General features: G+C 44.6%; 1 protein-coding gene and 1 long non-coding RNA gene across 3 annotated transcripts in view; one reads left to right on the top strand and one right to left on the bottom strand.

Moving 5' to 3' along the window:
- LOC124174988 (glutamate receptor 1) overlaps positions 1-21,337 on the top strand; it is a 155,672-nt gene that overhangs the window by 88,860 nt on the left and 45,475 nt on the right. For both annotated transcript variants that reach the window (XM_046554754.1, XM_046554755.1), the window contains exon 2: positions 4,021-4,173. In XM_046554754.1, the coding sequence (XP_046410710.1) occupies positions 4,021-4,173 (153 nt within the window). The remainder of the gene's footprint in view (positions 1-4,020; positions 4,174-21,337) is intronic.
- LOC124174993 overlaps positions 1-21,337 on the bottom strand; it is a 153,190-nt gene that overhangs the window by 91,620 nt on the left and 40,233 nt on the right. Inside the window, exon 4 of the long non-coding RNA XR_006869047.1 lies at positions 2,853-3,060. This is a non-coding gene — a long non-coding RNA (uncharacterized LOC124174993). The remainder of the gene's footprint in view (positions 1-2,852; positions 3,061-21,337) is intronic.

Here is a 21,337-nt window from a genome sequence, read left to right as displayed (position 1 = left end):
TTCCAATGACAGCAACTTACTTGCGGTAAAATCCGCCAAAGAACTGAAAATAGGGAGAAGCAAAAAACTTGCTAACATCTGTGAAACATCCGAATGCGACGCTGACATGACATATTTGATTTTTTTGCGGGCCTAGGTATATCAGAACCAATTTCCGACCCATGGTCACCCCGCTTTTTTTCACTGGCTGATACGCCGTATTCGTGCCGATAAAATTCCGACTTGCAGACCCTTCCAATTTGATTTGCGACACAGCTTTCTCAGTCGTACGAAGTCGTCTTCGTACCACGTACTCGTTTTTCAATTGCTTAAAAAAGTACTCTAATCAGCTGTATGCATTGCCCGAGTGTGCCAGATCAGAGTCAGATCAATTCTAACGAAAATCAGCTACCTCATTTTCTCAAAAAATCCTTGCCTCCAGCCATATTCATCACAACAGCCCTGATAAGCTGACCGCAGTTTAATTGGATGCCCGCTTAGCTACTCGATTCGACTTGATTTTCCCATCTTGAGTTGCTCCATTGCAGCGTTACTTCGGGCAATTTGATCGCAGATCCATACAGTTAAACTACAGAAACGAGAATATCGGCCACTGGTTTTGATCATTAGTGTATATACGTATAGGTATAATTTTACGGTCAGGCCACGCAAATCTTTCTATCTCGTTCAACAGATTATACCCAGTATAAAAGCACTGAAGTGAAAAGCTTGGCAAAATCCTTTCTGAGAATAAAAAAAGATTGAAAAATGTGAAAAATCGGGGCTTGAATCCAGCGGGTCGCGGTGTCAGAGAGCCGAATGGACGCGTGATGCATGTCCGCGAGCGGCACCGAGAAGAATGCCACATTCCTCAAGTTTACCGCATTTAATAATAACAATAATTCTCGCGGACTATGCTATGACCCTCGAGCTTTATACTTTCGCCCTCGGTCTGGTTCTTGCCAAATGCCAGACGGGCACTGAAGCTACGAGATGAGTAGCGGTGAAACCCTCGATAAATCGTGATTATACTTTTTAATATTTTTGCCCCGTTTTTATGAAATTCTATTTATTTACTTACATCAGTTTCTCCCTGTTTACCGATCGCGTATCACACGGTTGGCTGGATCCGCCCTGGCGCCGTTCGAGGGTTGGCCTAAAAAACGTGACGGTAACGCGTAATTGACGTTGTTGATAAAAGTGCAGGGCAACGTCAATTATCTCAGCGATTAAGACCGCGGTTAAAGTCGCGGTGATTCAAGTGAAATTACTCGGCGCTTCCACGCCGATGAAAGAATGTGAGTGAGTGAGCGCGACGGAGGCGTCAGGGGTAAGGTAAAAAATGAAAAGCACACCGAGGGCAGGATGTATACTTTGTAACGGCGTGACACCCCAACTTGAGGCGTTTCCATTATTAAAATATAAATCATCTTCTCATATTAATCAATCCCGAAGCTCAAAGCATGCCCGAGTTTACAACATTTTATTGTCGAAGACCTGGGGGGGGGGGGGGGGGCGTATTAATTTCACTGTACGTAATTTACAGCTCCCCTTAACGTGTGCTGAACTGTAACCTGGTGTCGTGGTTGAATGAATTATTTAATAGGCTAAACAAAGTTGATCAAAGTTTAATTGCCTTGAACGAACATGAGGGATTCGTCGTAACGGTCTAACTCGACTTCCTCGATTCTGTCTAAAACACTCCCCTCATCCATACCTGCAACAATATACGAGTAACGGAAACGATAACGAAACAACGATCAGCTTCACGTTATTACGTGCTGTAAATAAAACTGTTCAACGAAACAAATCGAACTGTGAATGCGGCATGCGCCTTCTTGGCGGAGAACCGATATTGTCTTTTCGAATTCATCATCGTAGGATTCGACCCTGCAAGGGTAAAGAGGGAGAAATCAAAATATGAAAAAAAATGGACTGGTCGCATAGGTATTTGAATCGCGTGCCACTGACCCACGCCTGTAAGTTGGTATATAAGCAACCATTAGGTTGTGGCCGACGGACGGATTGTGGTCACGTATATCGTAAACGCGAGCAAAGAAGGTACACGTATAAATATATATATATATATATATCTATATATGTCCACTCGTGGCCTCCGGTATTTTATGTGTTTTTTATTTATACCGGGCTACGTTTTCTCCGGAATCTGGATTTCGGCCTCCGTTCGTCCTGCAGGACGCAATTTGCGGCCCGCGGGCACGCTATGTTCGCCTCCGTCAACCGCGTCCGGAATTCCTCCCGAATCGAAAAGTATCTGTGCAGGTATCGGAACACGCGAAGATACATCGCACGTCGCATAGTCCGCAGTGAGCGCATTGCACGCACGCATCAACACGCGTTATATACACGGTTCTCCGTGAAAACTGCGCCTCGCAATCGGAATCGCGGGTTCTTGCCTATCGACAAGCTACGCTACGCCTTAATACAGTTTTCCGCAAAATTTCCGCCACCTGTACGTATAGGTACAATATTCATGTAGTTCCGAATAGTTTACCACTCCTGCACGCTCGTTCGCCTCAACACCTAATCCCTCGTTATACCGAGGCTTTCGTGAAGGACGTATGAATAGGACACGAGGTCCTTTGGCAAGCTTTGTTAACGGCGTTTAATAATGCCTGCATTGTTTGCCAGTAACGCTTCGACATCTTCGTCTCTCTTCTCCGCTTCGATTAAATCCATTGCACGCTGGCATGGTCATTTCGTTTACGAGGCGCTAACCGCCCTATAACTACGGTATTCACAAGCTTCGCTGCCTCGTGCACTTGGGAAAGGATTGAACCGTACTCGTCTGCGTCGTGCTACCGAAGGATTTGCGACACAGACGTGATTAGAATAAGAATTGGTCAACTTACCGAAATCTGCACCTTCGCCTAATCCCTAGATTTCATCCTCCCACGCAGTCTCTGCAACGGACTTGTTACTTCTTGCGTGGAACTTGACTGCACACCGATTGGCGGTCAAAATAACTAAAATAGTTGACAATCTCACTAATATTGACACCTTCAACTCGTTACACGTTGCAAGCACTCTCCTCCGTGTAAAGCAGATTATCGATGAAATCTGAAACACATATATTTGTTTTAACGGGCAAGAATTCCACCGTAGTTTGACTAATGAATCGTGCATAGGAAAAAAACGATCTCATTTTAAAATTCAGTGAAAAATAGTATCAAAGGTTAACCGAATGCAATCGCTTACGATGAGTTAGAATTTGTATAATTTATTTTCGGATAAATCCAGGATGTCGAATCCAATTACCGATGCTGCAGGGATTTGGGTTTGTTAGATAGGTACAACGGCAATCGCGGTAACACTGATTCAGATGCCATAGTGAATTACTGCAGCAATTACACAGTCCATTGCGATGTTGACTGCCTGCTACTGAACCATATTCAAGCCTCGTCATTACAGGTAACGCCAGTCTACCTCGCGAAACGAGATCACGTTGTGGACGAGTTCGCCGACCAATTGAGTAACTAGCCGCTTCGGCGAACTCCGCACGTTGAATCGATGCTATCCATGCCGGTGCATAACATTAATATTAAAGTGAGAAGATATCGGCGTGTTCAGCCCGTCGTCGTACTGTAAGGGTGACAACGAACGTTCAACTGAGCGAGAGAAGTTTTCATTCAAATTTATATTCCACGCTCTCCGTCTTTGCAGCAGACTTGTTGATTATTCATGCAAATTGTGTATCACGGTCATCGCTACGAAACACTGAGTGCAGCCGTATCGTTTCGCCGAGCGTTGAACTCGGTGCATGTTTCAAGTTTCATCTATCCAGCTGCATCCCGAGACGCGAAAGTTTAATTTTAAACTTGTACGCATCGCTATGTGCCCGTCACTTTCAGCGAGAAAGTTCTTCTCGTCTTATCCCAAAAGTTTGCAGGGCATGTTTGACGTCCAAGTCTCAACACTTTCCTCGTCGTTTACGCGAGCCGGACATTAATTAAGGATATTGTTCAGGCAACGAAGCCTTTGTATCTGTCGAGTTTGGTCAAGTTATTTATCTATTTCCAGGTGCCATATTCGAACAGGGTAACGACGAGGTGCAATCTGTGTTCAAATTCGCCATGCTCAACTACAACGAGAACGTCACCGGACGCCGGTTCGAGCTGCAGGCGTTTGTCAACGTCATCAACACCGCGGACGCCTTCAAATTGTCTCATCTCAGTAAGTTGAATGACCTATTTTGAAATATAGTATCAAGTATGTCAAGTTCGTATATTATTTCGTTTTTCGATACAGGCGGTGTCGAAACTTAATACTGTTCCTGACTCTTTCATAATCACCCGCGATTTACCGTCATCGTGTAACTGAAACTCAAGTTTAACGAAACCGTCGAATTTTTTTTCTGCAACATTTTTGCGATAGGAATAGCAACATGATCGTGATGCTACAAAATAACTTATAACCCAATTCTGGACTGATTGAAACAACATTCGTATACCTGGATTAAATAATATGTACGATATGTAAGTACCAGCGTAGATTACGAAAGTTAGATTGGCGAGGAATTGATGTTCGTTTGATAAATTTCATATCAGGATAGAATTATTCGATTTTTACAATCGAGCAGTCAGACAGTTTTTAGAAATTGTGATTCTTTCATTCGACGAATATAATTTCTGAGCGATGTAGGTAACTCGGTACCGACACAATTTAACGTCTCGTTTATCTCAAGTGATGGCCTGTACGGCGCTTCTACACGATAAAACATATCACCGATTAGCTATCGTTCGCAAATAATATGTTAGGTACGTGCTGATGGTATCGCTGTACGGTAGATAAATCAATACACATTGACAGCGAGAAGCACGCGCGCAGGAATTTTTTATTCATAAATGTAAGCTAACTGGTATAAAAGTACTCTTCGATTCCGATGAACTGATGGCAATCGCTACAAGTGACGGACTCAAGTACGTACTGTACCAATTAAAGATTTAATCTCTTAACAAACCGGCGCGGGCCTACATACATAATAATTTTTGTTGTCAGTTCGTAAGTTCAGTATCCTAAGATGTTGGATTAACTTCAGATAGTGTTGAATCAACACTGAATAATAGTCTCTAAAAGTCAATACCGAAATTCTTGCTTACAATGTGCTCAGAATGCATGCGTGTAGTCGGTAAGGTGGAATTTGTTTAACCCTTTCACGCACGCAATTAAGTTTTTTTTTTTGGCCTCGAATTACATTTAAAGGTTTTCTATGTATTTTTCGACGCTGAATTCTCATACCAAGAAAGAAAATCGTGAGATACCAAGCTTATAGGATGCAGTTCTTTCGCCGCAGGTCTTTGCCGGAATCGTTCTACGTCGGGTTAATCGTAAGTACACCACCGGAGTTTGGGTTGATTCCAAAAGCCGGATGCCCGTATGGCATTTAGTAAAGCTGCACTAATTGTATTAATGCTGGCTGGTTTGCTGAGATCAAGGCTTCCGTTATAATCCTATGCCAAACCGAGGTCCGCGACAAATCTATTATCCTCCACGCGAAACTGCAAAGCTCACCCCTCTGACCCAGCTGTCGTCCGATGGTTTCCTCGGCCCTGAACAATGTTGCGCTCTACACAGTCCTGTGGCTAAAAGCCACGCTTTCCGCCCACCGAGTGATTATTGCGTTACAGTGTTATCAATTACCAGTTGCATTCAACAAGCTCGGTGTCCGTTCCGCGGCACGGACTTCCGCTTGCTGTAATTGTCGGTTCAGTACTTGATCGTGGTGCGTACACAGCGAAGACGGCCTAATGTTTACCTCCGGAATACCGGCAGTGGCGGAGTTTATTTTTCGTAATTTATCCGATGAAATTTTGCTACGTGAAAACTGATATTATACGTGTGAATTTGGATTCCAGGAAAAATTACACGGAATCTCCTCGTTCGTGTTCATTGTCATCTGGTTCTAAATAATTTAGTTAACGTTTCCTCGTCGTGACAGTAAAATTACATTGTTTCAACATACGCGCTTGGTAATTAAAATCCTCAGTGTCCCGGTACGCTTCGTGGCTGTAAACAGCCTCTGAAAATACACGAGAATCATAAAAAAAAAAGTGTGAAAATAAATAAAAATAATAGAACACGTTCCGCTAGACAGAAAAACGAGACTGAGGTCAGCTGGGGTGATAAATTTCATGCATTTTGCTCGCATCCATCACCGCACTTTTTCACGCGAAAACACGAAAGAGAATAAGAAGCGGGAGTCGATGCAGCAGATCAATAAGGAGCTTGGTTAAGATCGCATTTGTGAGAAAATTGGAACCCCCGAATCGTATTCGGGGGGGATTCGATGCCGAGACAAAGTCACGGAGCGGATAACCAAATTCCGAATCATGCGCGGATCGAGCTGAATTACAACGACGTATAAAAATGGAAAGAAAAGGACCGCGTCGCTTAAACCATCCACTCCTCGGTGCAGCGTGGGCGCAATTCATCATTTTTGCTACACACACGTATATACAGCAGTATAATATTCGAAGCTCGATGGTAAATGTGTACGAAGGTAGCTCGAGAGGTTGCAGCGCTGGCCAGGGGTGGCATAAATCTGCCGAGGGCTCCCTGGGGTGGCTTTCCTTCTTCGCCATTCCTCCCCCTCGCCCCTCGGCATCGGCATCGCCCACCTCTCTCGCCGTCGGGGGCAGAGACGCGAGATGAATCCAGAGGTTCGATTCACGCCGGTTTATCCGCTGCCTCGACGTGCGAAAGACTCACCCTTGCCTTGGTTCGAATAAGCTGGCGAACTCCGGCTCTTATTCGCCTACATTGCAAGGGGCAATTACATATCGACTTTACCGACTTCATTGACTATTGAATGCTTCGCGCATTCACAGACTCGAGCTGGGATATGACGCTGGGTGATTTCGCTGAGCCGATTCGGCGTACGAATCCTGATAGTAATTTTCATCCGAGCCTTAGAGCCAGGATTAGAATTCTTTAACCATCGGTACCTCGCTACTCCAATGTCACCGGAATACAGATACCGCGGATTGTTATAAATTTTCCTTGAATCGTGGCGCATCGATTACTTTTTTCGCAGTTCTATTTCCATGCAGTACCAACAACGTCAAATCAACACCCCCAATCCGTGAATTTCATACGCGTAAAACTGCAGTCGAACACTGAAAAATGTTCTCACTGCTTGCAAGATATTTATCTCGGTTATCTTTAAGTATCAGCGTTTGTAAGGGAATGTTGTGGGCAGCTAAAGTCTTTGCTCGTTTACAGGGATAAAAACTCTGGAAAAGTAGCGTGAAGTTTGTGCTATTCGCACGCGTAATGTTCACGTACAATGTGTGAATATTTTACGACGGTGTTTGAAAACCGTGAATTTAGGAGGAAAAATGAGCTATCGCAGCAAGAAATTATTACCGACATTTAACGTTATTCTACCAGTTTCATTCGAATCAGTACGTTTCACTTTGAATTAGTTTTCTCGAACCCGTGACTTTAACTTTGATAGTTTGAAAACTCGACAGCGGTCTGGTTTCTTGGTATTCCGATAGTGAAATTGATTGCCGAAAGAGTTTGAAACAGGATTCGCGTGATTCATTATCATGATCGTGGTTTGTTACGGTGCGTCTATTGAGATACGAAACCGGAGCAAGGTTTCCTGATTTCACAAAGGCATTGTAGTAGATAGAGTGGGAATATTCCCTTTCGGCTAACAACTATAGTTTACAGCGTAGCGTAACCGACGAGTTGGATTTATCAAAGCCCATCAAATCTCGGAGTGCAGCTTTTGTCTGTAAGTGATTATCACCAACTAGGAGCCGTACAGCATCATTGCAGAGAAGCCTCAACTACGGAGGCTATTTGTTCCATGCAATGACGGGTGGATGGAGAGACTCGAGTCGGGGATGGAGGATGGTTACATGGAAGTACTGCCACCAGCCAGCAAAGCGTCATTTCCGATTGCCATTTCTCAGTAGCACATCCCTCCGCATTGTCTTACCAACCATGAGTTGGTTAAAGTTTAGCAGTAGCGGCAGCAGCTTAAGCCGAGGACCAAGAATGTATTTCGGCTACTTATCCTTGCGCCGCTCGCGAGATACGCGTTATACATATTGTCGTATACATGTATGTGAAATACGATATATGACGTGTAGTGTGTAGGTGTGTACGGATTGATGAGGAGTAAGGATATTATGTTTTCGATTTAAACTTTTTAATTAGGTCGACAGAATAGCTGATACGCCATTCCGTGTTATTTCCAAGTTTTTAATCATCTCGCACTTTTCCAGAGTTTCGTTTCAATTCATTATACTTTCGCTAAAGTAATTCACGGCGGGAGCAGCGGAGTGAATAATAAAAAACATGAAGGAAAAAATAGGAATAAAACGAAAATTCATACATTCGTCTACGCAAGCCAAGCTGCGACACACATGTGTACATATTTTCTAATTGCAGAGTTTACTCTTGGTCCGTTGTTCGGGAAAAATTCAGAAATATGAGAAGAACCTGAGGAAAATATGAGCCAACGTTAAGCCGACCGAAACGGTCTTTTGGGATTTGAACCAACATTTGAGAAATAGTAAAATGATAAAATACAAATTGAACGATTTTCGAATACGAGCGCGCGTAGTCGGTAAACTTTGACGAATGTGGAGTGAAATTTGCAACACTGCGAAGCCTCACGCAATAAAAGAAGAGATAGTTTGTTCGTTAACAAGTATGGCAAGAGTGAGAAAGCGACGATGCGACCGATCTACCTTGACTCAGCAGACGCATCGTCGTCTTCTCCATAAGCCCCAATATTAGTTAGGACAACCGACACGACGGAAGGCGCTGGGACGACAAGGGTTGTCATCGTAGAGGCTGCTAAGTAGCCACGGGTAGTTGGCTAGGTGGGTAGATAGTTATGTACCGTCTGCGTCGCAAATACCCACCGGTAGATACCCGCCCCCATTTTATACGTATACGTAGGCATACGTATACGTACACGTGCGGATGTACCGCGCCCTCGGGTTCATGGAAGCGAACCGCATAGCTAACAGCACCCGCGAGAGCCACCCTTAAAAATCTTCACCCCTTCGAGAACGTCGTGTGTGAAGAGGGGCGCGCTAGAAGGAGAAGAAAAAGTGAGAAGGAGAAAAAAGGAAGAAAAAATACGGCGGAACTAGGAGGGGAGGGTGGCTGGCTGGCGAGGTCGAGGGACTGTGGCACGTAATAACGATCCGATGAAAAGAGACGAAAGTTGACGAACCGTGCAGTTATAGAGCCAGAGGCGGGACAGTCTGAGGAGAATATCGTTAGCGTTACATATACACCGTATCTCGGTCAAACAGAGGTCTATTTTTATCCCTCGGCTTATTTCCGCGTTAAAGAAATTTTATTACGTTCTTTGATAAGCAAGCAGCCGACTCTCGTCGTTGATACGCCAATTTCTTACAATATTTCGCCAGAATCCGATTGGCAATGATAGTTGGAGGGGATGAATCGGGGACAAACAGTTTCCGTTTCGGTATAAAGTTGAGAGAAAGTTGGAAAATCGATCCGCGGGTGAAGACTTTGAAAATAATACGGGGACGGCGACGACGACGATCGCGAGGATGAATAATTCGAGTCAGCTGTTTGGAGCGGGAGAATTGCTGAGTAATAATCGCAACAAGGCAAACTCCGGCCTCAATTAAGAGAAACAGGGAACGGGAACCAAAGTCAAACACTGCTATTCCCGGGCCCCGCGACTGAGCCGCTATACCGGCTTTTGACTTGAACTACATTCCGTGGCTCGACTAACCGATCAAACTCCGAGGTTCTTGAGAACTTTGTAAATTTGTACGTAGTCGAACGGTGTAATTAATATTGATGATTGTAAAGTTCTCAGGGAGTGATCAATTTCCATTGCTTTTAATTAGAACGGCTTAAGACTCTCGTCGGGTTTTCCTCCCCCTTTCTTACTCTTTCCGTCCTCTTTCTCTTTCTCGTTTCTCCCTCTTTTTCTCGCTCACGCTTTGCCCCTTATTGTTATTCCGCCTAGGCAAAACTCCGAAAGCGCAAGGGAAAAGCCATGGAACGCGTTGTACGCGCGGTGTTCGCGATAGTCCAGCTTTCGACGTCAAACTTGTGTGAAAAACGGTCGGTACATTAACTCGGGGGCCGAAACTCCGTTACACTAAACAGGAACCGTGAGGGTATTGTTTCGGGATTCCGTGTAGAGTTTGGCGTGGCGTGCGATCTATTATTCAATTTATTATTCACTGCATCGTTCGCTGTCAGCCGAGACCCTTCGAGAATCCAAAAGCTTGTCACTGGAAACTCGTTTGTTGAACTTAAAATTGATCGTCGGCTCAATGGCGCTTCTGGCCTATTACCATCCGAGATATTTTACACGTCGTTAAAATTACACCTCGCCGTTAATGCCGTGATGAGGGTACCGTCACGGATCGCCAGGCCCCCCATCCTGCCGTCCAAAAATACTTCGTTGCATAGTTTCAACGTCGACATTAACGGGGACCGAGTTCGGATCTATGTATCACAGTTTGGCGTAAAACGAACTACCTGACCAAAAAGGCACGGGGTGTAATGATAAGAACCGTTGACGACGTACCTGAAAGCGAGTCAATTTCCGAGTTGTACAAACGTAAGGGAATCGTGGATCGAGCTGTGGCCAAGGCGAAGTCCGGCATAATTGGCTCTTGAAATATACGATCCTAAGTTGGCCAAATTTTATTCGTCTTATTTGATTACTTCACCGAAAAAAGGAACGTACGAGTTTGTTCACGGTGTATAACCACCGACAAAGCCAAAACGAAGCCAACAGTGCGTGATACCGCGTCATTCCGTTGTAGAATGAATAAGATACCCGTGTTTCTCCAAGGTTTACTGAATGTACACGTTTCTCTTCAAATAACCGAGATAATCAGCCCGCCCACTGAGACATCTCGTGAGTGTATCAACTTCAAACGTCAAGAGTGATATTAGGGGGACTGGCTGACAGACCAAGTGTACCGAAACATAAAATGCTCGGGAGAAATTCGAGTTTCGTATTACTTTTCGCCCGTAGCTGGGCGACAATGGAATTGATTCATCGTTGTTCGGAAAGTGATGAAAGTATATCGTTTTCCTCGAAGGTCAATTTTGAGACCACTTTCCCCGATATTAATTGACATATTTCCTTGGTGATTAGAACTTCCATCTCTCACCCCTAAATATAAACCGGGTCGTTCTCCCTGCTATGTATTCATGGCTCTTGATCCTGAGGGCCTCGTCTCTTCTTCGCGAGGTTTTTGTCCGCGGTCATTAGGAACTGCCCGTGAATGTCTCCACGTGAATTCCAATGCTTGAATTCCACAGCCATGCCCGTAACGCGTAGTAGACGGTACCGAAAATGGCCAGCGGAACGGTGGAAAAGGGTGGTTAAGGCTGGCTGAGGGCTGACCGGGAGGATCGGGGGCTCTTCTGTTACGCGAAAGTGTTTTTCCCTGCATTTTCATAAGTTCCTCGTTAAAGTTAATTGGTCTACAAATTTACAATCCCGTAGGTACATACTACCCAATGAAACCGTCCCCGACGCCTACGTGACAGAGTTTCACAAAATTTGAGTACACTTGCTTTAGCTTCGAAATCATTTCACTTCGCGTCGAAGTTGCATTTTGCCTGTCTTGTAGCGGAAACTTTTCTCCTTATGTCTGATATAAAATTCAACCGTCAGCTTAGAATAGTTTAATTGATCTATTATATATGACAATCTTCGCGCAGATCCATCCCGTACTTTTTTTTTTATTTTATAGACTGTCGTTAACTTTCTCAAAAGCTATTCCACCAACCCCAATCCTGTATCAGGCAGAAAAGCGAGGAAGGTACTCGACTTCGTCCACTTGAAAAGCAGACATTTTGATGGCGATAAAAAGAAATGGCATACAAAAACGGGCGAGAACGAAAAGGTGGGGAGGAATTGCGCTCAGATGTTATAATGCGGCATAGTCTCACAGGGGTAGTTAGATAGATAGTGCGCTTTGCGCGTGGGAATGTCACGACATCAAGTACCACGACGGCACTGACAGCGGGGAAACTCCCAGCGCCACGACTTGGCTATTAGAAAGTAAAATTACTTTTATTCCTTCGCGGAAGCGCGCTGAAAAAAGGTTAACAAAACGCTGTGAAATATCGCTCGGCTGTATAGCGGTGAAAAGGAAAGCAAAGAAAGAATAAAAAAGAATAGAAATAAAAAAAATAATAAAATGAAGATGACAGAGAGAGAGAGAGAGAGGGAGAGGGAGAGGGAGAAACAGAGAAAAGAAAAGGGGAAAACAAACCACGAAAAAAAAGTAAGTGGATATTATACGGGGTCCTTCCCTTTCCGACTGTCGTCTGAAAGCAAAATTACATCCCTGACCCCTGCAGTTAGATGAACCGAGGGCTCGGTGCAATGCGTGCTGCGCTAGCTGGCTAAAGTCGGAAGTATGCGGCGATACAGCCATGGAGCAGAAGGAGCTCCCCAGATGTATATTGTTGCACTTGTAATTTACTGAAACGTGTTGTGGGAGAACGAGGCGAAGAGTGGAAAGCGTAATTTTACCGGAATCGGAAAACCAAGTGTGTAGCGATGGCTGTTTTCCATCCCCGACGTTCCAAGTCTTCCCTGTATCTCCCTCTCTCTTTCTCTCTCTCGTGTCACTATTTAGTGCTTCTTTGTTTCGAATTGTACTTCGAGGAGGTATTACTTACGCGTTTCCAGTTTATTTTTATTCCTTCGAATATGGAATACTATATTACTCTACTATTTATTCCAATATTATGTGGGATATACTTTTTGTTAAATTTTTTCGTATATTTATTTTGTGTATTATGTACCTTTATGATGCCACCCAGAGGACACTGTCCCATGGTAATAAAATTCTATTCTATTCTGTTCTATTCTCATTCTGTTTTCCCGCAATCTTATCCCTGCAGCGTCTCTCATTATCTCGGGATTTCAAAGAAATGCAATTTTCCTCCTCCTTTTCCGGGTCATATTTATTTGATCGTATTTTCCTTCAGCCTCCTCGAAGGCAAGAAGTATTTCCCGCCACTCTGTCCGTTACTCAGGACGACAAGTTTCTCCTCACCGAGAACTACCCGCATGAGTTCGCGGAGTCACGCTGCTCCTCGCCAAAATGCTCGGTACTGATTTTCCCACTTCGGTGAGCTCTAAAACTGCGCTACTAACTTGAGATAAGGCAACTGAGTGAGAATGCAAATGTGGTAAGGCCGCAGCGTGGGACAATACGAGACTGACAAGTCGAGAAGTTTCCCCGGCATTTCGACTCTCGAGGAAGCAGCAGCTTCGGGCTGAGAATGGGTTGAATAAATTCACCGCCCTACCCGCCAATAAAAGTATTGCAGAGTCAATCCGAGCCGAGCCGAGCGTCGTTTCGCCGAGAATCGCGAAGTAGCTGCAGTAATGCGCAAAATCTGAGATCACGCTTGCCCTCGGAACTCGTCCTTCGTCCTTGCATAATTGGAAGCTGGAGTCAATCTCGCGGGTATAACACGCGTGACGAATTTATCTTCATTCCTGTCATACGCCACCGGAATTCAACCCCGCTTATGACGTCGAATTCTTTTCGTCGCGATTAGGTAATCGACCGTTTTATTGACAAGCACTTTGTCTTTGCTTCTGTTCACTGGATGATATAGTAGTACACGAGCGGGAAAAACGAGCACGGAGAAAACTCGACCAGCACAGGAACGTTCAACGTGGTCTGTGCTAACAGGGAGAGTGTCAAACCTTCGGATCACAGAGTCTGCTGAAATTTGAGGGGGTGTCTCTATGCCTCAAAATACGGAGCATCTGATGCGTAAATTCATTCGTTGGACCGTTCTTTGCTGCGTCTGAAATTGATTATATCAGCAGTTTAACGAGTGGATAGTCCTAATGAACAAAAACTGTTGTGTATTTTTCCCTGAAATGTTAATTCACATTGTCCTCTCTTAAAGTTTCGATGACAAGTTATCATAGATTGAAGTGCGAACGGATGAATTATTGTTATTTCAGAATCATGGTTAAGTATAAACCAAGAATTTTCGACAGCTTGATATACTGTTAATTGAGCGAAGGACGGCCCAATGGATGGAACTATGCGTCAGAAACTCTATATTTTGGGTCAAAGAAACAGCCCTAGAAGTATTCGGTAGAACCTGTGATCCGGAGGTGTGATACTCTACTACTTGTGAGTTACGCCGATTGTGCGGAATGAATGAAAAAAGGGCTGCGCTGCAAAATGAGAGCAAGGGCGAAACAACGCGAGGGAAAAGTTTTCATCATGAAAAAACGGCACCGACATGAGGTACTTCGCATCTTACTGATCTTATTCTTCTTCTTCTTCTTTCTTTGCCTCTTTTCGCCTGCTACCTTTTATTCCGTTTCTTTCGCTGCTCCCCCTGTGTCTAACCCCCGTTTGAACGAGAGGCAAATTAAAACTTGGCGAGAAAGTTCCTGTCGCGAGAAGCGGTTTGAAATAAAACAAAAAAAAGAACAAAAAAACAAATACCTTCATCCCTTTTCGAGCATCGCGGAGTTTCACCAGTCGCGAAACAACATTCCGAGTATAAAGAGATGTGCCAACCAGCAGTTACCACCAAGTAAAGGTGTTTTTTCCCCTCTTCTCTCGACCGGAGTCTAAAAATGTCTCCTGCTCACCGAGCGTTGCAAGACTGAGAGGCTTTTAATAATGCTAATGGTATCCCGCCCTCTCCAAAATCCGCGATTCACGGTATCCGCAAACCAACGGACGCGTATACATGATACGAAATTTGGACACTGGTAATTATGCGAATTCGGAGCTGTACTGTATCAGGAGCCTTCTGTGAAGGAGTATTTAGACGTGTTCAAACTTTGAGCTTTGGCTATGAGTTTTATATAAAACTCTTCGTTCAAGCAATGAAGTAGAACTTGGAATCCGTGAGACGCGTGAAAGCTTGATATCCAATTCTCGATGGGAATATTGTAACGATCGGATCGGAACGAAACCCGAGAGCGAGTATTTCTGCTGATACTCATGTTCGAAGTCGCGCACCGAATCGATTCACTTGCACAGCTCAAAAAACCCACTTCTGCCAATAAATCTAACAATCTGGGCTTTACAGAATAAATTGCGAATTAACAGTCAGAGAAATTAATAGATGGAAAAAAATGTTTTTATCGGGAAATGCGTGTTAACAGTTTAAAGTCTGAAACAAGACTGTTTTTACAACAATGTTGGTTAACGCAGCAACCTTACTCATCTCTTTGCTTTTATCTATGCCGACTACTAGATCAGAAAAGTGGGACAAAACGGGTGATTTAACCTTTTTTAACAATATTAATTGTAGAAATTGTCGATGTATCGATGATTCGGCTTTTCCTGGAAGGCAATAGTGTCGAGCGCGTCGAGCTTTCGGTGACCGGAAGATACACAGGCGGCGTTGAATCTCGTTTCGGGTGATCAACAACGCTAACGAACAGTTGGATCTAGAGGTGGAAATATAGCGGGGCACGCATCGGTTGCCGTTTAGGAGATTGCAATCTCTTTTGAAATCGGTGGGTCCGGGAAGGCCGATCGGGGTTCTCGCGGCCCTTTCGTGTCCCGTGACAGGATTTCCGCCCCAATAAAAGGATTAACCGGACGAGGGTTAATCCTATTGGAAGGACCTTCCTCGCGCCCCTCGTCCTCCCCCGCCGTCTGATTAGTCTCGGCCTGACACTCGCGTCCCGCGCCGCACCGTTGCCCACGTTCCGCATTCATTCCGGCTCGACTTCGTGTGAGAGGCGTTCGGAAACGATAACGAAAAAGTATATTGTTGCGGGGAACTCGCGGACTAATTTCAGACATTCGTTGTCCCAACCCGAAGGATTTAAGACGCGGCGAATCGTTATTGAGGATATTTGTATCTTTTGGTGAGAAAAAAAAAGAAAAGTGAAACATACAAGCTCAAGAGACTCGAAAATTTCTCAGGTATACCAGCTACTGTTGTACGGAAGAAAAACGTATCGACGAGACAGCTCGTATCGCGGCGTGTATATTTTCCCATAGCCTTATTATTTTTTCAATTTTCTTATTCGCTCGCGCGGCAAAAAGGCCCGCCTGCACTTGGCCCGCATCACTCCTCGAAGGTAGGCATTGCGGGGGGGAAAAGAAGGGCTTTTCACGGGGATGGCTAACTTCCAATTTCCTCGAGTTCGCCGATTGATCCCGGGTCCAGAGAACGTGAGACAGAATCTCGCCTTTGAGTTTATGCATTTCCCGCTATCCTACCGAGGTGGCGAGGCACGGGACGTGTGATCTCGTCGGTCGCCAAGATGTAAAGTCCTTTGCACGGGTGAGCCAACAAATCCAATCTTGTCCCTTTGGGAAGACAAGGCCGGGGACGCGACGGCGAAAGAATCAAAGGATAAGAGAAGCCGGGGGGAAGCCGCCAAGCTGAAGGGAATAACGTAACCTCGTTGTGAACTGAGGAATCGAATATCACCCGTCGCGCTTAAAGTCACTCTGCGGTAGAGTTCCACTTTTGCAATTTATACTTGCCTGCATTCGTTAGATTATCGTTGATTGCGGGCTTTTACTAATACGCCGGCTACGTTCTCGGAGGGTGAAATTCTCCGGCGAACGGACTTTAAGCTGCGGCGTGGCGGTTCATTAACGCGTATTTCTCGGCGGGAGCAAATTTTGACAATGGTAGGTACACACAGTTCGGCCGTATCGAGTCTTAGTCGGGATGTACGTACATAGGTATGTACAGGTATACCGTTTGCTTTCCGCGAGACGTAATCGTCCTTCCCTGCGAACAACGCGAAGGCTGCAGGGTTAAGCAGCAGCTCCCTATTACTGCCAAGGGTTGGGCACGACTTGAATTGAGGTCTGCGGAATTAGAGCTTGGTTTGTCCCTTATCCCTTTCCTTTACAAGTTCGCCCCTTTGGCCAGAAATCCACCCCCGTTCTAGCCGGACATCGTCGCGGCCGCAGAGCTTGCAAGCTGCTTCGCCGCAACCTAATCAGCCGACTGAGGACCCCTTGAATTTCTCCGTGAATCAAACCAGGGTTATATACCTTGTACATACGTATATATATACATATATATATTTATACGTGCAGATACATCCTGAAGGATTACCTTCAGGATATTCGCCAGTGTATATTCTCGCGGTTCAGGGACGCCAGACAAACAGGGGCGACAGGTCCGCGTGTCCGCCACGGTATAAAATTTTTATCCCCAAAATGTCTGCGGCTGACATACGCGGCGTATTTCACGCAGCTCGAACTTGAAAAGATTTAATGAATCGGAGTACGTATTTGAATTTAAATTTGAATCTTCTTTGTTTTCCTATTCTCATCGTTGAATCGGGTCGTTCGTTACAGAATATATTTCACCCCTGCACCGAATAACGGCGATTACGTATGCATATATATATATATATATACACATACTATACATATAAATGATAACGTTTTAACCCCAGGCAGTAAAGATTTGCGGTTGGCTCTCTTATAATTCTTTTTACAATCCAGCAAAAGTTGATTTGATTTTCAAATTCTAATTATATCGTACATGAAGTCCGTTCACGCTTCGGTTGTTCCCTGCATATTTTTATCGGATAGATTCCGCCTCTAATGTGTTATACGGCGGGGAATTTTTCTCGAATTATTTTCCCCTTCTTTTTTTTTGTCCGTATCTTTGAAATACGGATGACGGGTTTTCCTGCCCTGATACTTCGTCGAAAAAACTATCTCGTTTCCAACGCCGGACTGCAGCTAATGGCTAGCCGTTCTTTCAATTGTAACGGTAACCAAACAAAAGCCATTGTCGCAGTGTTCGATCCTTCCTAGGCTGACCGTTCATTTTCACAATAGGATCAATAGATTAGAAGCTTGAATAAAACTGGTTCATAAAAGGCAATGGTTATTTGAAATTTCAATCAAAAAATTGGCACCTTGTTTCTAATAAAAATAAAGGAATGATAATAAAAAAAAGGAACCCCGTTATACGTGTACCGAACGAAATAAATTGGAAAAGTTGAGGTGCGTTAGAACGTGTTTGAGTTAGAATTGCGTGCGGCCACCACGAGTTGGATGAAGTCGGGATTTTTATTTTTTACCTCGTTCATTTTTTCGTCTTCTAATTTTTCTGTTTGTGATTACGTTCGTATCAAAGTTTCCTACACTTTTTCCACTGAACTTATGAAAATGCAGAGAAATACGGCAGCAAATAGAAGTGTATATTTCGGCCAAATATGCGAATGCAATCCCATTCAAAAATCTAGTACCACGAACGCGACGATACGAGATTGCAGTAAACAGGCTCCTAACTATAAAAAAGAAGAGACAGAGAAAAACGAAAAAAATGGGGGAAAGAAAAAAAATAAATATATCCGTATGCGGAATGCGCAGTTGAAATGAGCAGGAAGTTTTCCGTGTTTCTCGTCCGCAAAGTTTTCGAGGCAGCTGCATTTTCGGCTGAATCAATTGTTGTTGCTGTATACCCAAGCATGTACCGTATACAATTTATTTCCGGATTTTCCTCTTCTTTTCATCTAATTTACTGTCTCCGCGCGTAACCGCAGTCGGATTTCTTTTATTTTGTACTCGCCAAAGTTAATACGGCTACACGGCTGCAACGACGCTACCGTGGAAAATGTTGAATTACTTTCAGGTTTTCCTGCCGTTCGTTCTCCGTTCGTTTTTTTTTTTTCTTCCTTAAATTTCATTTCGTTTCCTTTATGCGCGAAACGGAGAAGTGCAGCCGGGTTGAAGGAATTTTAAAGGTATGAAACTGGCTCAATGGCATCGTGGCTGAAAAGGCAGAGGTTAAACCGGATAAACAGAGAAACGCCATCAGGGTGTCTGTGGAAAACCGTCGAGCGGCGTCGAGAGGCCGTCGTAAGCCCTCCACCTCGAGTAACTTAACCCGGCTCCCGTGTGGTCTCCTAATATTTGTCATTTCGTTTTTCCTCCTTTTCTTCGTCCCCGCGCCATTTTTATAAGGAGCTCGTTTTCACGGCCATTGCGCCCCGACAAAGCCACCGACTATTTCTCGCCTCGTACACTGCAGTATAAGGTACCTACACGTATACCTATACCTGTACCTCCGGGTGTTGCTGCTTCGAATGCGCTGCAACCGCCTCGCGAGTCTCGCAAAGGAGGAAAACTCTTCCCGTGATAAGAGAAGCGAGGCAGCTCCTTCAATCCGCCGGTGCACTTCTCTATTTGTTCTCGCACTCCCGGGTCGAAGGGGGTGGCTTCACCCTCTCTAGGTGTACATATATAAGAACGAAATTCAAACGGCGTTGGAATAAATCGTCCATATACGAATTGCTGCGCCCCGAGTTCGCCTCACACCTATCTGTGTGTGTGTGTGGGTGGCGGGAAGCTCGATGCAGTGTAACCCGAGCCGCAGTAGAATCATCTCTGTTGCTTTACGTCGCCCGGTTTGAAATGAACGAATTTGGCATCAATTTACGCGCACGACGTGCCATTCGAGAAGCTGAAAGCCCGCGGTCTGCGAGGCGATGCGCGAAAAAAGGTCACTGCGCGTTGTTTGGAAATTTTATCCAACCGCCGAAGGAGATAATAATTGAATTTTTCAAGTTGTTTCCCTTCTTGATCACTTTAACGCCGTACTTGTGAAAAAAGAAGAAACTTTACACGCTGTGTCCTTCGGGCGAAAGGATATCGTATCGCTCTGGTGTAACGCGTGTAACCGATGTCAAAGTATTCAACGATCGGATTAACGACTCCAGAGGGATACAGTTTCCGACGCCCTTTTTTTCATATCTCACTTCGAACGGATATTTATGACAAAATATTACAGCCATATCAATGGTCATTTGCATTCCCTTATCCTAGTATGGAGCTCATACTTCACTGCATTGCGTTCAACCGCACGTGACCAATCAATATCTGCAATTATTATCACAGGAATACCCACCGTACAAGATTTTTTTCAACCGTACGTTTCGAACTGTCTGTCATTGTAAGTTTGGTCAAATTACAAAGTCTGCGATGTTATGCGCAGATGCGTTTCTGATACTTATTTTTTCACAACACCTGCCGATCTGACGGGAAATAAAAACGTGCCCGAAAGTGATTCTTGCGAATATCGTTGAACGGTACTGTAATTTGGTTCGTTTCTCAGATAAGATCCTAAAGCAACAAAAGGCTCTTGGGACTGAGTTTTGGAAGTGTGAATGTATACATATATCGTATATGGGCACACACCCCACTTAGTTATGAATTTTCGAAAAACCTTGGCTCTCCCGGGGGCGGATATATTTTTGTATTCTTTGCGGGGCGAGGACCCTCCATCAGGATCACGACGTCCTTTTTAAGGACCTGTCTTCTTTACCGTGTGACCCGTCTCTCGGTCGCTCCTGAACGTCTACCGCGCCAAGTACTGTCAGGTTCATGCCATTTTTTGTGGGATTTCTGGGAGCAGAAGGAGATGGAAACGCGTCATTTTCCCTCCCCTGTAAAGAGGATGTGAAAATCTTTCGGGCGATCACGCCGAACGCCGGACGAAAGTTGAGTTTGCAGTGTAGGATGTGATGTACCTACTTCCAAGTCAGAGGCGTAGACTCCAGCCAATGAAATTCCCTGTTTCGGATCACCTGGGAAAAGCGAATAATCACGCATACAGATATCTGAGATACGTCTGTATACGGAATAGGAGCCAATTCATCTTTTCAGATCATCGAAGTAGGATTGATGTGAAACACGTGTCAAATATCTGATTGTGAACGAAATTATGTCGATCTACGTACATCTGAGATTGAGGACACGACGAGGGACTCTGCTGAGTAAATTTAAGGAAACAAACCGAACGAAATGAGAAAAGAAATATGCGTTTACATTCTGTTTCTCTTACGATAATTGAAACAAGAACGACAGATGTGTAACGAGGATTGCAGATCGTGGATAGATAACATAAACAGACTGCAGCGAAGTGGTTCATGGGATTTTGCGACATGCATACGTACAATTGTACACACTCTTTCCTGATGCTCATTTTCATATCTAGCAGAGAATTGAACGTTGATAAGAATAGTGAGAAGAGTGAGGGGGAATACAATAAAAGATTCTCACTTGTCGATTTTGAGCTACCTACCCGTGTACGGCCGGCGAAAGAGTCTTCGCTGAGACACGGGGGTCGAAAAACTCTCGGCGATTCATCGATCCAATAGTAAAATGCGCCAGTCTGAAAGTGAAATCTTCACGGCGTCATCCAGATAAATGGAATTTTAATCCAGCGTAGCTTTTCAGTTCGCCCCTTTGCCGTCTCGCTCGCTCACTCTTTCATTGCATCTCCATCACCTGGCGTATTAATACGGTTCTCCCGGCTCTTCTTGTGAAATCTCGACGGGAAATCACAGCTTTACAGTTACCGTGGA

The sequence above is a fragment of the Neodiprion fabricii genome, chromosome 2 (genome assembly GCF_021155785.1).
Source record: "Neodiprion fabricii isolate iyNeoFabr1 chromosome 2, iyNeoFabr1.1, whole genome shotgun sequence".
NCBI classification, from domain to species: domain Eukaryota; kingdom Metazoa; phylum Arthropoda; class Insecta; order Hymenoptera; family Diprionidae; genus Neodiprion; species Neodiprion fabricii.
This window is presented reverse-complemented; position numbering and strand designations above follow the sequence as displayed.